The sequence below is a fragment of the Eptatretus burgeri genome, chromosome 12, assembly GCF_056783735.1.
Source record: "Eptatretus burgeri isolate ZD-2024b chromosome 12, Ebu_testis_v1, whole genome shotgun sequence".
NCBI lineage: Eukaryota > Metazoa > Chordata > Myxini > Myxiniformes > Myxinidae > Eptatretus > Eptatretus burgeri.
Window position 1 is genome coordinate 80,505,163 of NC_140972.1, and position 15,000 is coordinate 80,520,162.

Here is a 15,000-nt window from a genome sequence, read left to right on the forward strand (position 1 = left end):
CAAAAGTTCTCCACTCAAATAGCTGCAGTTATTGTGTACTTTCATCTTGAAAATCAATGCATTCCCTGCGCTCTTTCATTTGAATTTTCTCCACTCAGATCACGTGTAGGCCATGTGATGCTTCGACAGCCAAGAGATCGGCTGACATCGCATGCAAATTACGTCAGACTGTCATGTGACCAGCTAAGATGTCCAAGATGGCAGCTTCCTGCAGGGAGGAAATCACCGGCAGCTGATCGGCGATTTATCGGTAATTTTTGATGAATATGGCCAGTGAGGACGCTCCCCAGTGTATTATTCACCAGGACAAATGTAGTGAATGAAGAAGTCAAACGTTTTACGTCTGTAAGATGGGATAAATGGAGATAAAGTGTCAACAAATGGCTCGTCTTAGACGGTCACGAACGACATTTAGCCGAGAGTGCACGAGTGTATATTGAGTGTGAAGAAATCCCTAGTCATCTGGGCTATCACGACACTTGCTACCGTCGCTTCATCGATGCAAAAAGAATACGTGGGGCTGAGAAACGTTGTTCACAAACCATGCATGATGACTCTGCGATTGTTGATGATTGCATGTATGAACCATCGCCAAAAAAACTGCGCTCTGCATTGAACATTGCTGGACATGTTGGGAGTTCACGGTGACACGTCCTTCCTGCTGTCTGCCTCATTTGCAATAGAGCAGATAAATACTGCAGGGTTCAAAGAAAGAGAGTGTTGGATAGACTCTGCCAGGCTGAAACAGAAACAGCATGTATTATGTAATGTCCGGCCGTGGCTGACCGGCTATATATAAAGCTGTCCGATGTAGGGTCAATGGCGTTCATTCGATGGGTCGATGGGCTGGCGTTGCACAATGGTTAGTCCTCCCGCGCTGGCACTCTCGGCTGAACGTCGTTCGTGACCATTTAAGACGAGCCATTTGTTGACACTTTCTCTCCATTTATCCCATCTTACAGACATAAAACGTTTGACTTCCTCGTTCGCTACATTGTCCTAGTGAATAATACATTGGGGAGCGTCCTCACGCCATATTCGTCAAAAATCGCCGATCAGCTGCCGGTGATTTCCTCCCTGCAAGAAGCTGCCATCTTGGCCAACTTAGCTGGTCACATGACAGTCTGACGAAATTTGCATACGATGTCAGCTGATCTATTGGCTGTCGAGGCGTCACATGGCCTGCACGTGATCCGGGTGGAGAAAATTCAAATGAGAGAGCATGGGGAATGCATCGATTTTCAAGATGAAAATACACAATAACTGCAGCTATTTGAGTGGAGAACTTTTGTATACGTATGTATTTGGAGATATACTATCATATTATCAATGTTTTGTCTATCCCTCCCCCCCCCCCCCCGATGAGTGCAACGAAACTTGATTTTCAGGCACTTCCTGAGCCATGGCTGATGGCCTATATCCCATAAGCCAATCAACAAAAAGCAAACCATCGATTCAGGTGATTATCAACCACATACTTTCAAGCAATATTTAACAATATGGGCCACTGCATGAAGCCACATACCAAGGAAAGAGTCAGTTTGCTTCCCCCACTGCGATGGGTCTTCTCAAGTGTGCTCAAGTGGATGTCTTCCCAACGGAAACGCCAAAGCATGCTCGCAAGCTCTTTCTCCAACTTCAGCTTCCTGTTCACTCCGATACATTCCAGTGATTAAAACATTAGTTTGACATGACAGATTTGTGGAGACGATGACAGTGATGACAAGCTGAAAATGAACACTTACATCACTAAGGCAATATAATTCAAGTGGCATTGATGCCAGGCAGCGGTGGTTCTGGACACATGACATGTTGCACCATCTCCCTGCGATAATTATTTTTCATACTGCAAAATACCTTGCAGGTTAACAAGAAACCCTCTTCCCATGACTGCACCAGCACCACGAATCCCTGGAGCAGAAGGGGCTGATGTCTTTAACCTGGGCATCAGAGTCCTGACATGATTGGGACTTAATAAATCTGGGAACATGGATCAAGAACTGCAGAAATGCAGACTTCTGCCAAATAATACATGAGAGCTCCAACAAAATAGAATCCACATTTGGCAAAATCAGAATCAGGCTGTCATATGGAATATCACTGCTTCAATGCTCTCATGGGTTGAAGCACTTGTATAATGCCAAATGACATGCTACCAGATACTAATATATGTAGTCCATTGTATTGTTTGTACCACAGATTATTAAAAAAACAGAAGTTTGTTCACAATCAGGGCTGTTCAATTTGTTCTGGCAAGGCACTGAATGAAAAATAAAGTTTTTTTTTTTTCTGACCTCAACTCATTCTCGTGGTACAACATGGTGAAAATGGCCATTTGGAGCACTGGTAATGACACCTGACACCTGAGAAGAGCAACTCAACTTTGGGTTCTGTGTGAAATAAGGGATTCACAACATTACATTTTTTTTATAAAAAATCATGTTGTTCCTGTGGTTATGCAGTCACTCTCTTGAATTTCTTGGCCTCATCATCAGCCATGAACATTCCTGCACTGACCACATAGCAAAGCTGGCCTCCAAAGCTAGTCGCAGACTGGGCATTCTCCGTTGATACAAGTATTTCATTGGAAAATCAAAGCTACTTGCAGACTAGAAGGCCTTTGTCCAAAGCTCAATGGATTACTACTCTCCTCTATGGGATGGTGCCCCAGCATCACATTTGCCTCTTCTGGATTCTGTGGAACCAAAATCTCTCAAAAATATTGGAATCTCCCATGATGAGGCCAATGCACAAGGTCCATTGATTTCACATTGCAGAGAAGTCAGTGGTCTTTCTGTTTTTTGTTTTTTTTAACCATCTCTTCTTCAATATTGCACCTTCTGCTCTCTCAGTCTTCCGACTCTGCCCAGCAACTCCAGGATGCACTACTTCTTCCAGTAGCCCACTCACTCCTGGTGAAACTTCCAAAATGCAGGTTGACTGCACACCTCAAGTTTCTATTTCTCACTACTCTCATTTATGGAACCACCTTGCAGAGGCTGCTCTGTCTCACTCTTCCCTTCAGAGCTTCAAGCAAGCAGTGCACTGCCATCTCTTCTCACTCCCAATTTGTTCTCATGATCTTTATCGCCCCCATTAACCTTTCCTAACCCAACCACCTTACTTGCTAGTTTCAGTGTTTCCTACCTTCCTCCCTCTCCTGTTATCCTGTTCGCTCAATCCATTGATGTTTTGTCCCACTGTCAGATCTACCTTGCTCTTCCATGAGTATCACTCCTCTAAAGCAACAAAAAGAAAGAAAGAAAACACATTTTAAACTGCCCCTCCCTTGATTTTATCACATTTGACAAGACAAGTTAATGATGCTTGCTCGTCATGCTGAGTGATGTCCAATTAGAACGATGGATAAAATTAACAGGACAGAACATTGATGCTAACCCTTATGGGAACTGGGAAGCAAGGATAATCTGACATTTTCCTGTCAATTTTTCATCCATCATTCTACATGTCCGTCGATGCAGATCGACACTAGCCTTCATGAGCATGACTAGTTCTTTATTCTACATGATTTCCAATTAACATGTTTGTGACGATTGGCAATGCCATCTTAGAGAAAGGGATAAAAAGGGAGAAGAGTGTCACAGTAACGTCCTCCAAACTACGACTAAGGCTTTGCAGAGTTAGAGTTTTCTTTTCATCGACTCGAGTTATGGACATGCTGGCTTATATCTGCATGCAATTTGTTATGTATGTACTTGATGTCTCATAATTTTCTCAACGGCTCAATTTTCATCTTCCTGGATGAAATCTCTTGCTTCCATAGAATAATTCGCAGATGTTATCCTTTTCAATTTGCACATGATTTGACTGTTGAGGATTTTCTTTTCTTCTTCTTATGTTTTAATATGAGTTCCTTAAAAAACTAGAACGGGCACTCAGTAGAGCGCATACCTTCGCCAACGCTACATTTTGCCCTGCCCCCCCAGAAACCGTTGATTGAGAGGGTATTTAATCTCATACCACATCTGCCATCTCATATGTGGTAAGATGGCTTAAAAACATTAAATTTCCTGCTGTTTGACACTGATTCACGTACATTGTACAATTTCTGCATGAACTCCCTGACCTTTTTGGGTGTCGGTGTCAAGTCAATCTGATGACAACTGGTCACATTATAAGAAATCAGATATTACACATCACAGGATAGGGAATTGAATTCTAAACATGTTGAATCTACTTACATGCAAATTGTATAACAATTGACCGCGTTATGATAATAAAGGTCGTTGACCCCCCTGACCTTTGACCCAAACCGCGAACAAAGGTAATGACGTCATTGTGTCATATCGTATATCACAAGATTTGGCATTGAATTCACAACATTTTGGCATTGGTTGCATGCAAATTGGATAAAAATCGACCGCACTATGGCAAAATGACGATTTTGAGCTTTTCATGACCTCGACCCTGACCATTGTACACTTAATTTTGTAATTGGTATTGGAGTGTGGGGAACAGAACAGTCAACATCTTGGTGTTGGTTTCATGCAAATCGGATAAGAATTGACCGTGTTATGAGTAAAATCGCACATTTTGCAATGTCGTGACCCCCCCTGACCTTTGACTCCCAACCGCTAATAAGGGTTATTACGTCATTGTGTCATGTCACATATCACAAGATGGGGCATTGAATTCTGAACATTTTGGCATTAGTTGCATGCAAATTGGATACAAATTGACCGCGCTATGGTAAAAAGACGATTTTGACCTTTTCATGACCTTGACCTTGACCATTGACCCGATCGCTCCCAAAATCTAATCAAATGGATAATAACCAATCATCCCACCAAATTTGCTGCGATTCAGTTCAATACTTTTGGAGTTATGCGAATAACAAACAAACAAATAAACCAATGTCACCCGCAGGGTGACCCGTATCTTGCCAAAAGGTGACCACGTGTGACTTCTTTAAGGTCACACTGAGGTGAACAGAGCTGCTATCCACTAGGAGCGACTCCTTGAGGAATATCTGCCTATGAGAGATTCCGATGAGAATCGTTCTACAGAGTAACCATGAAAAATATGCTTTTGCCTCATAACGTCACCAAATGACGTCATAATGTCTCAAGCTTGACATATCTAGAAAGCACTCATCGAGGTGTTCAATTTGAGGTACTACACGATATGGCTCCTAAAAATTGAAAATTTGACCTTGGGGTCAAATATGCTTGACCTGAGGTGCTCACCATGAAGATCAAGGCCAATCGCCACCAAAAATTAATCAGCTGAGCGCCAGACCATGAACTATATTCCCATGAAGTTTGAAGACGATCCGATTAAAATTACTCAAAAAATAAGGGTTTCGTCGACTCCCCTGATTTGAGACAAAGTGACCTTGACCTTTGACCTTGACCTTCAAAATTTTGTGCACTGAAAGGGACCTCTATAGGTCTCTGATATGCGAAGTTACAAAAATTTCCAATGATAACTGTGCTCTGCAGAATTTTTTATACGTGATTACAGACAAACAAACAAACAAACAATAAAAAAAAACATACAAGCTGACTAACATATCTTGCAAAAACTTCGTTTTGGCAAGATAATAAACACACATATTCACAAATAAATAAATAAATACACAGCGATCAAAACATAACCTTCACAACAAAGTTTGCGAAGGTAAAAAGGAGGCTATATGGGCCATCAAAGCTTGTGCTTGTATTGCCAACTTATGTTTGTTTAGTCTGTGCTCTATCTTTTTTTAATGCTGAGCATCAAGTGATAAAGCAGCATGTCCCAATTTCAAAGCCCTTGCTATGATTCAGCCGGAGTTTGAACCACCTCCCAAGATGCAGTGCAGACGCTCCACCCATTATGCCACCACTGAATCATATTTCTCTCTTATATCATACGTATAAATATAGGAGAGGAGATTGGGACCATACTCTGTGCAGAGCGTTAGTGCTGCTTAAGCAGTCTCCTTGGCTATTGGGCACAATCTTGGACGGGTTGCCACTCCGACACAGAAAACCAGCAAGCTGACAATCATTTTGCTGACCTCGGAAGGATGAGAAGCCAAGTTAACCCCACCTGGTATTAATTCAACAGCTGAGCGGGATTTGAACTCAGGACCCTTGGATCCAAAGCCCACCACTCTAACCATTAAGGCAACACCAGGCCTATATACATATACAATATACATATATGAGTACATATACACACACACACTCTCTCTCTCTTAGTATCACATTTTTAATGTCGACAAACAGATTCATTAACTGTTCCAGTTTTATAGAGCAATATTCTGCCAATCCATATTGAAATTCAATCAACAACCGATATGTTGTTATATTACCCCATGCACGCAAAGCGAAAAGCGGGGTGAAGCAATTGGCTCATATCTGTCAGTCTGTCCGTTCGTCTGTCCATCCGTCCTATCAGTTTATGATTGAAGAACAAGTTATTTAGATTGAATGTGATATTTTGACCATGAATCAGAACATGAATAGGAAGACAAGTTTGTCGTTTTACAGTACATTGGTTCTGATTTTTACCCGATCGCATATGCGTAGAGAGGAATCAGATCATTGTATTTACCCTGTCTGCCTGTCTGGCTGTCAAACAAAATAGAAAATCATTCCAAACAGGAAACTTACTGTTTTTAACGGCATTATAAGGGACATAAATAACAGGCACAAATAATTAATGTACCTAACATGTTAGATGGGGTGGTGTAAGAGATGCTGACGGCCAGTACACACCCCTGACGAACTCCAGTAACAGCATGAAATAGGTTAGAGATGGTACCACCACATCTCACAGCACTCTCAGTACCAGAGTAGAGTTCAGACATCAGATTGGTCAGTTTTGGTGGCACCCCACGAAGACCAAGAATCTTCCAGAGGGCATCCCAATTAACTGAATTGAATGCTGTGCAGAGATCCACATAGGCTGTAAGAAGCCCCTGGTGAAACTCTCACCTACGTTCAGTGAAGGACCTGAAGGGCAAGGATATGGTCAATTGGTGACATCTTTGGTGTTAAGCCTGACTGCTTTGGACACTGGTGCTCAAGCAGATGGTGGCAAACCCATCAAAATTATCCAAGCAAAGACCTTGCCCGACACAGAGCAGCATCACGCCTCAGTAGTTGTTACAGTCCTGGTGATCACCCTTCCCTTTCCAGAGAGGGACAACAAGGCCCCTCTTCCAGTCAGTTGGGATGATGCCTGTGTTCCAGACAGAGCACAGAACTGCATGCAATGACACGAGGACAGCATTTCCACCAACCTTGAGAAGTTCAGCATGGATGCCATAGATCCCAGGAGCTTTACCACATTTCAATTGGTTCACCGCAGCCTGTGTTTCCACAAACGAAGGTGGATCACAGTTGATTGGAGGGTCAGAAATCAGGATAGTAACACCCCTGACATCCAACTCAACAGTTCGTGGATCAGCCTGGTACAGCCGCTCAAATTAACCGGCCTAGCGAGCCTTCACTTCTGGAAACTTGCTTTCTGGGCCTTCACTTGCGGGCTTTTCTGGCGGTGGCGAAGGTAACTAAACTCAATATAAAAACCAAAGATTTACTAGATTTGATCATCATGAAATTTTCAATTCAAATGTCTGTATGAAAAATGCATCATTAATCAGTAAATTTAGTTTGGATAATTTCTCAGTAATTTCGTTGGAAGCAGTCAAATATTATATTTGTGGATCAATCATTGGTTGTTAAATAGACATTTACATCATGTATTTTTGCCAGCCAATCAGGTACCTCAGGAGCAAGATATGGCTAAAATTGAAATTATTTGATGTTTTATCATGTCATATTGTTTTAATATAATATATGTTTACAAGCAGGGACCTGTGAAACATCCGTGCAATGTAAAATGTGACTTCAAGTCCTCAATTCTTCCCCCACCCTCACAAACCCAAAGTCATGTACCCCACCTTCCCCCCCTAAACCCCAAGTCCGAAAAACCTGTCATGGTTGCCTGTCCAACTCACAATCCCACAAAATACGCGGAAACCCCACGGCATTGCAACTCTCAAGCAAGATTCCCAGAAGTCTTCGGACAATGACATGGGTTTTATGGTCCGTGGTCGAGTCGTTAAAAAGAAAATAGTCAGAAATAATAACAAGGACCTGCATAACTTCTGCAGTAAAAGCCCTGCTTGAGAGAAAGCCACATAGTTATTTTGGTGGTGGAAAGACAACAGACCACTGCCTTGATCGGTGAGGCAGATCTTCACAAGGCCTGTGACGCTTATCAGCTCAAAATCATTTTAACTGTCACTTTGGTCATTTTACACTGAGGGGAAAACCTATAGGGATGGCAAGGCGATTGTGAATGTGACAACTCCGAAGATGTCTGATTTTGCATCGCAGTAAGCACAAATATGGTGACTGTATGATTTTTTGGTCAAGTTGAAATTGTGGGTGTAGTCAGGCGTACTGTCCAACCGACAGATGGATTGACGGATGGAGGGACAGATGGACGAACAAGTGTATTATTATATTGATAGGAATGGGTACAATGTCGCTCATATGATGCACGATGACAATCCTGCCTGAAAATCCCCAGTTATTAGGAAGTCAAAGCTATCCCCATAAAATGACATCATTGTTAGTGTAAACTCTCATGAGTTACTTCCTGCAGGTGAAAAACTGTGCAGGTTACAAAATGAAACTTGAGAAACTGAAAGTTACATTTTGTGGTAGGAAAGTATTATTTAGCGACATAAGCAATTTTTATTAAAAACAAACATTGACAGTAAGTTTTTCAACAGAACAAACAATTTAACCTTGATTAACTAAAATAGCTGCCTGTGCATGCCTGTAATGCACTCATTTCTGTTTTAACTGAAGTAAGTCATCTGACAACTTAATGGGAAGCTTGTGACATCAAATAGTTTACTTTGACAGGCTGGATATAATCAAATGATTTGAAGTTCACACAGAAACCCTACTTTTGATATGGGTGCTCCTATATATTTTTTTATTCTGTGTCGTTATTCAGTTATTGTAATCTTAAATTATTTGACATTTATCTTATCAATGATAATTGACAAGTTCTTATATTAGCCAATTCACTCGAGAACTCGAGGGGAGATGGGCATCACCTGTTTGTGCTGGAATTGAAATGCCGTAATAGCTGCTACCTTAGCGTTGGCCTCACAGTCGTTTTCCACTGCCTTAGTGTTGGACAGGGCTTACGCACAAGAAAGGAGGTGGTTACGAGGAGATATGATGGAGATGTTTAAGATAATGAAAGGTATTGATAAAATAAGTGCAGATTAATTATTCAACAGAGTAGACAGTGATAGGACCAGGAACCGTAGCCTGAGAGTAAAGAAGAGGAGAATTAAGATGGTAGTAAGGCAGGAGACTTTTACTCAGAGAATAGTTTATGCATGGAATGCCTCCCTGGAAAGGTAGTGGCAGCAGAAACAGTAGATAAGTTTAAATTATAATTAGATAGGTACTTGGAAGTTATGGAGATAGAGGGGTATGGGGTTGTTGGCAGGACTTTTAGGTAGCTTGAGCATCGATGAGCGATTGTGTGTCATGTGTACGGAGTGTTGTTTGTGGTGGTCTCATCAAGGGGTGTTGTGTGGTTGATGGTGTGTTTTTTTTTAACCCAAGAACCTTTGCCCATACCCTATCCCCTGGAAATAAAATATAAAAAAAACTACAGAAAACAACTACAATTTTTTTTCTGCATTTTTCTTTTTTTTTGTCTCGTGTTGATAAATTGATCTGGTGTTGATGTGGCGCAGGTATGATGGGCCGAATGGCCTTCTCCTGCATGTAATTTCCTTGTGTTTCCTTGTGTAACAGTCTTTGCAATCAGAAGACAGAGAGAAACTGAGAGAGCTGGGAAGTGAGGAGGGTAATGGGGGTGACGAGGAGCCGTGGGTTGTGGTTGTGCTGGCATGGTGATGTCAGGTTTGGTTGTGTGAAATCACACTTTCTTCATGTACAGTTGTAGAAAATGTAATACATGACCATCCTCTCTTAAAATAGGATGATAGGCTGATAACAGTCATGCCTATTATAGCACTCTCTCTGTAATGTGGCGACATTTTCATTTCATTCCAGGGCAGAGCAAGGAAAAACATGTAATGGCATTACGATCCAAGGATTTACAAGAAGCTGTGACACAGAAGGAGGTCATTTGATCAATCATGTCTGCCCTCTGTTAATACCAGACCAATTCATACTATTGGTTGGTCTACTCTATTTCACGAGTGATGGAGGGAGGAGGAGTTGGGACGACAACTATGGGGCAGGCACAGGAGAGGGTTTCATAAAGAGGGTACTTGTTTTTCATTATATATTTTCAAGTTATTATATGGGGGAGGGGGAGGGAGCGGGAGGAAGGGTGGAGGAGGTTGTAAAAATAAATAAATACAGACAGCATGTTCACGTTTTAATAAGACCCCGTCACAGACTCTAATCACAGCACAGGGGACGAATGAACAAAATACAGACAGCCCATTCTCTTTTCGATGAGATCCTTTCCCAGGCAACACAATTATGACACCCATCCATACCTAAGCCACCAACTGCTCCTGCCAACGTGCATGTACCGCATCTAGCCCTGATGATTCTCGGTACCCATTGAAACCTATCTACTGCTTCTGCTGGCACGACCTTACCAGGGAAACCATTGCATGCATTAACTACTCTCTGAATGAAATACACCTGCCTTACTGTAATCTTAAATCTCTTCTTTTCTAATCACAGGCTGTGGCCTTGGTCCTGTTCCTGACCATTCTATAAACCCATCATTATTTAAAACATTTCCATGAGATATACTCATAGACGCCTCCTTTCTCATGTCAAAAGTCCTGTCTTCTTCATCCACTGCCCACTCATAGCTCAATCTTGCTAGCCCAGGAATCAATCTAGTCATTTTGTACTGAGGCCTCTCTATTGCACCTTCCTTAGATTATGACAACCAAAACTGGATGCAATATTACAGGTGAAACATCACTACATTTGTGTGGAGTGTTAACACTATCTCTAATTTATAACTTGTAATAGTATTATAGGTGAGGCTAATCCACTATTTACATTACTGCAACCTTTTACAATAACGAAAACACTACATGCCATGGTGGTGTGGTGTGTTCATTCATTCAAACTATAGAAGAGCTAAGTTCACCTGTAGATAAGGAAAGATGAAATCGCCACGACCAGCAAGATGCTGCTGAAAATAATCATGAGTACTTCCATGGTTGTCAATGCAACTGTGCACAGAAGGTCAGAAATCTGTGATTAACATTAACAGTTTTTTTATTATACTAAACACAATACATACAAAGCCTTCTTCCAAAAACAATTACATACTTCTTGTCATCATACACCAAGTCCAATTCGTTTTGGTGGTTGGCAGCAAATATGAGCATGTTGGTTTCACCGCAAATTTTCACAAACTGGTTGAACTGATGTTGACAAATATGAGGTCCTTATGTTGGATTGAAAAGCCCATTAGAAGAAGCCAAGGGAATCAAACCTCCACGAGTGAGGGCAATGCAACAAGACTTTACCCATTCAACCATCCACTGAAAAACAATCACTGATGATGTTCATTGGCGAGAGACTGGGCTTTGCAATTGTGTGTGTGTGTGTGTGTGTGTGTGTGTGTGTGTGTGTGTGTGTGTGTGTGTGTGTGTGTGTGTGTGTGTGTGTGTGTGTGTGTGTGTGTGTGTGTGTGTGTGTGTGTGTGTGTGTAGTTAATCATTTGTATTGTTGTTGAGGTTCAATGATAGGATGGAAAATAGCTCCAGGATTGGAAATAATTATGGAAACATTAAAAACTAGGTATAAAATACAAATACCATGACCAAATCATATATCTAATATATAAAGCTCTTTTAAACCACTGACTGATATTAAGAGCAGTACCTTCCGTGTGACATAGAAAGCTGAAATGTCGCGTGCCGACTGACATCAAAGTCGATACACCGGGAAAAATCGGACAAAATAAATCACAGAATCATCGGACAACATCCATAAATAAAAATATAATAAACCAATGTCACCCGCAGGGTGACCTGTATCTTGCCAAAAGGTAACCACGTGTGACTTCTTTAAGGTCACACTGAGGTGAACAGAGCTGCTATCCACCAGGAGCGACTCCTTGAGGAATATCTGCCTTCGAGAGATTCCGATGAGAATCGTTCTACAGAGTAACCATGAAAAATATGTGTTTGCCTCATAACGTCACCAAATGACGTCATAATGTCTCAAGCTTGACATATCTAGAAACCACTCATCGAGGTGTTCAATTTGAGGTACTACACGATATTGGTCCTCAAACTTGAATATTTGACCTTGGAGTCAAATATGTTTGACCTCAGGCGCTAACCATAAAGGTCAAGGCCAATCGCCACCAAAAACTAATCAGCTGAGCGCCAGACCATATACTACATTTCCATAAAGTTTTTTGATGACGATTAGATTAAAATTACTCAAAAAATAAGGGTTTCGTCGACTCCCCTGATTTGCAACAAAGTGACCTTGACCTTTGACCTTGACCTTCAAAATTTTATGCGCTGAAAGGGACCTCTTTGGGCCTCTGATATGCGAAGTTACAAAAATTTCCAATGATCACTGTGCTCTGCAGAGTGATTTATACGTGATTACAGACAAACAAAAAAAAAACATATGAATGTCAAGGCCAATCGCCACCAAAAATTAATCAGCTGAGCGCCAGACCATGAACTATATTCCCATGAAGTTTGAAGACGATCCGATCAAAATTACTCAAAAAATAAGTGTTTCTTCGACTCCCCTGATTTGCGACAAGGTGACCTTGACCTTCAAAATTTTATACGCTGAAAGGGACATCTCTTGGCCTCTGATATGCAAAGTTACAAAAATTTCCAATGATAACTGTGCTCTGCAGAATTTTTTATACGTGATTACAGACAAAAAAAAACAAAAAAAAACATACAAGCTGACTAACATATCTTGCAAAAACTTCGTTTTGGCAAGATAATAAATGAAAACAAATAAATGAAAAAACAAGCAGTCATAGACTGGTACTTAAGAAATCGTCAACTTGACCTCTGACCTTGTCTAATAAAAGCTGTCTCTAGAGAAGGTAGCGACGCAAACCAGAAGTTTCTACAATGATTCTGCACCAAACCATCAAAATCTAATGTTTGACCTCACCGTGACCTTTGACCGATTTTGATCAAAATCTTATCAGCACTAGCCATCACCCTCCTGAATCACGTGGTGTAATTTGACATTGGTAGCTTCTTCCGTTCTCGAGTTATCGTGCCTACAAACAAACACACAAACACACACACACACACACACACACACGCACACACACACACACACACACACACACACACACACACACACACACACACACACACACACACACACACACACAAACAGATGACGGAAGTCATCAATATACTTACGAAATCTTTAGATTTCGTAAGTAATAAATGAAAAAAATGCAGGTGAGCGACCCAAGATAATGGGGAAGCATGGCTCTTATGCTTACACAATGTGTAAGCATACCCCGCTGGTGTGGTATAAAATGCAAATAACATGATCAAATCATATCTATGGTTTAAAATAGATGTTAGCAAACCGCTTAATCTAAAACGTGGGCTTATGGATTTGGTGTCGGTTTTTGTGTATGTGCGTGCGTGCATGTGTGCACCCGCAACCATTATCTCGGACATCTGTAAACAAATTTTATTTGTACTTGGCAAAAAGACAACACATGATGGAAAACAAATGCACATCATTTTTTTTTCGACATCAGTTCCAAGATGGCTGACTGGCAGCCATTTTAGTTGTAAAAAAAAAAAACCCTGATGTTGAAGACTTCCTCAACCATTTCTCGGATAAGCATTCACAAATGTTGTTCAAACTTGGCAGACAGATAAGGAATGATGGCTTACATATGCGTGTCATTTTTTTCTGAGATCAGATCCAAGATGGCCGACTGCCAGCCATTGTAGTTGTAAAAAACACAATGTTGAACACGTCCTCAATCATTTCTTGGACAAGCATTTACCGATGTTGTTCAAACTTGGCAAACAGATAACGAATAAAGGCTTACATATGCACGTCATTGTTTTTCGAGATCAGATCGATGATGGCCGACTGGTGGCCATTTTGTTGTTCAATGTTTCCCCAACCATTTCTCCGACATGCTTGGTCTGATTTTGTTTAAACATGGCAGAAGCACAGTACACAATGGCATATACTTATGCCTAACTTTATTTTGCGATGTGATCAAAGATGTCCAACTGGTAGACTGGTGGCCATTTTAGTTGTACATATGTAAATATGGGCTAGCCCTTTAACTCCATACAGAAAAATTACTAAAACAACGGGGGTTATGACGTTTTATGTCTTTTTTACATGCTTTAACCTAAAAAAGTCTAAAATCTTGTCGACTGAGAAGATCAATGTGTTCAGAGTGAGAGATGATCATACGTAAAAAGTGGAAAGTTTCATTTTCCTGGGTTCTAAGATTAATTGAAGTGAGTGGAGAATATGGAGGAGAAATTAGTTGATGGTTAGCGTTGAGGAGAACAGCAATGTCAGGATTGACAAAGATGTGATGATACAAACCAAGAGGAGGCTGGTGAATGACCTGGTATTTCCAATTGCAATGTAAGGTTATGAGTGATGGACAGTGAAGAAGAGAGAAAGAATGAAGATTAACAGTTTTGAAATGTGATTTTGGAGACAAATGTTAAAATTTCCATGAAATGTAAGAACAAACAAATCAGTGCTTGAATAAATTAGAGCACCATGTACATTCGAAGCACTGATGCTCAAACAGAAACTGTTATACAGTACTTTGGGACACATCATGCAAAACGAAACTCTGGAGTAATCAACCATGCTGGGTGTGGTTGAGGAAAGAAGAGGCAGACTTTCATTGCAATGAATGGATGGGGTAAAGGTTTCAACCAAGCCATCTCTGTCAGAGTTTCAGGGAAGCAGTATAGGGTAGGGATGTTTGGAGAAATCTGAAATCAGACATGAC

The 15,000-nt window shown here is 41.0% G+C and overlaps 1 protein-coding gene across 3 annotated transcripts in view; it reads right to left on the reverse strand.

Annotated features, from left to right (window-relative positions):
* LOC147015980 (atrial natriuretic peptide receptor 1-like) overlaps window positions 1–15,000 on the reverse strand; it is a 206,338-nt gene that overhangs the window by 76,600 nt on the left and 114,738 nt on the right. For all 3 annotated transcript variants that reach the window (XM_085848663.1, XM_085848662.1, XM_085848661.1), the window contains 2 exons: window positions 11,134–11,218; window positions 1,526–1,646 (listed from right to left, as the gene is read on the reverse strand). In XM_085848663.1, the coding sequence (XP_085704789.1) occupies window positions 1,526–1,646; window positions 11,134–11,218 (206 nt within the window). The remainder of the gene's footprint in view (window positions 1–1,525; window positions 1,647–11,133; window positions 11,219–15,000) is intronic.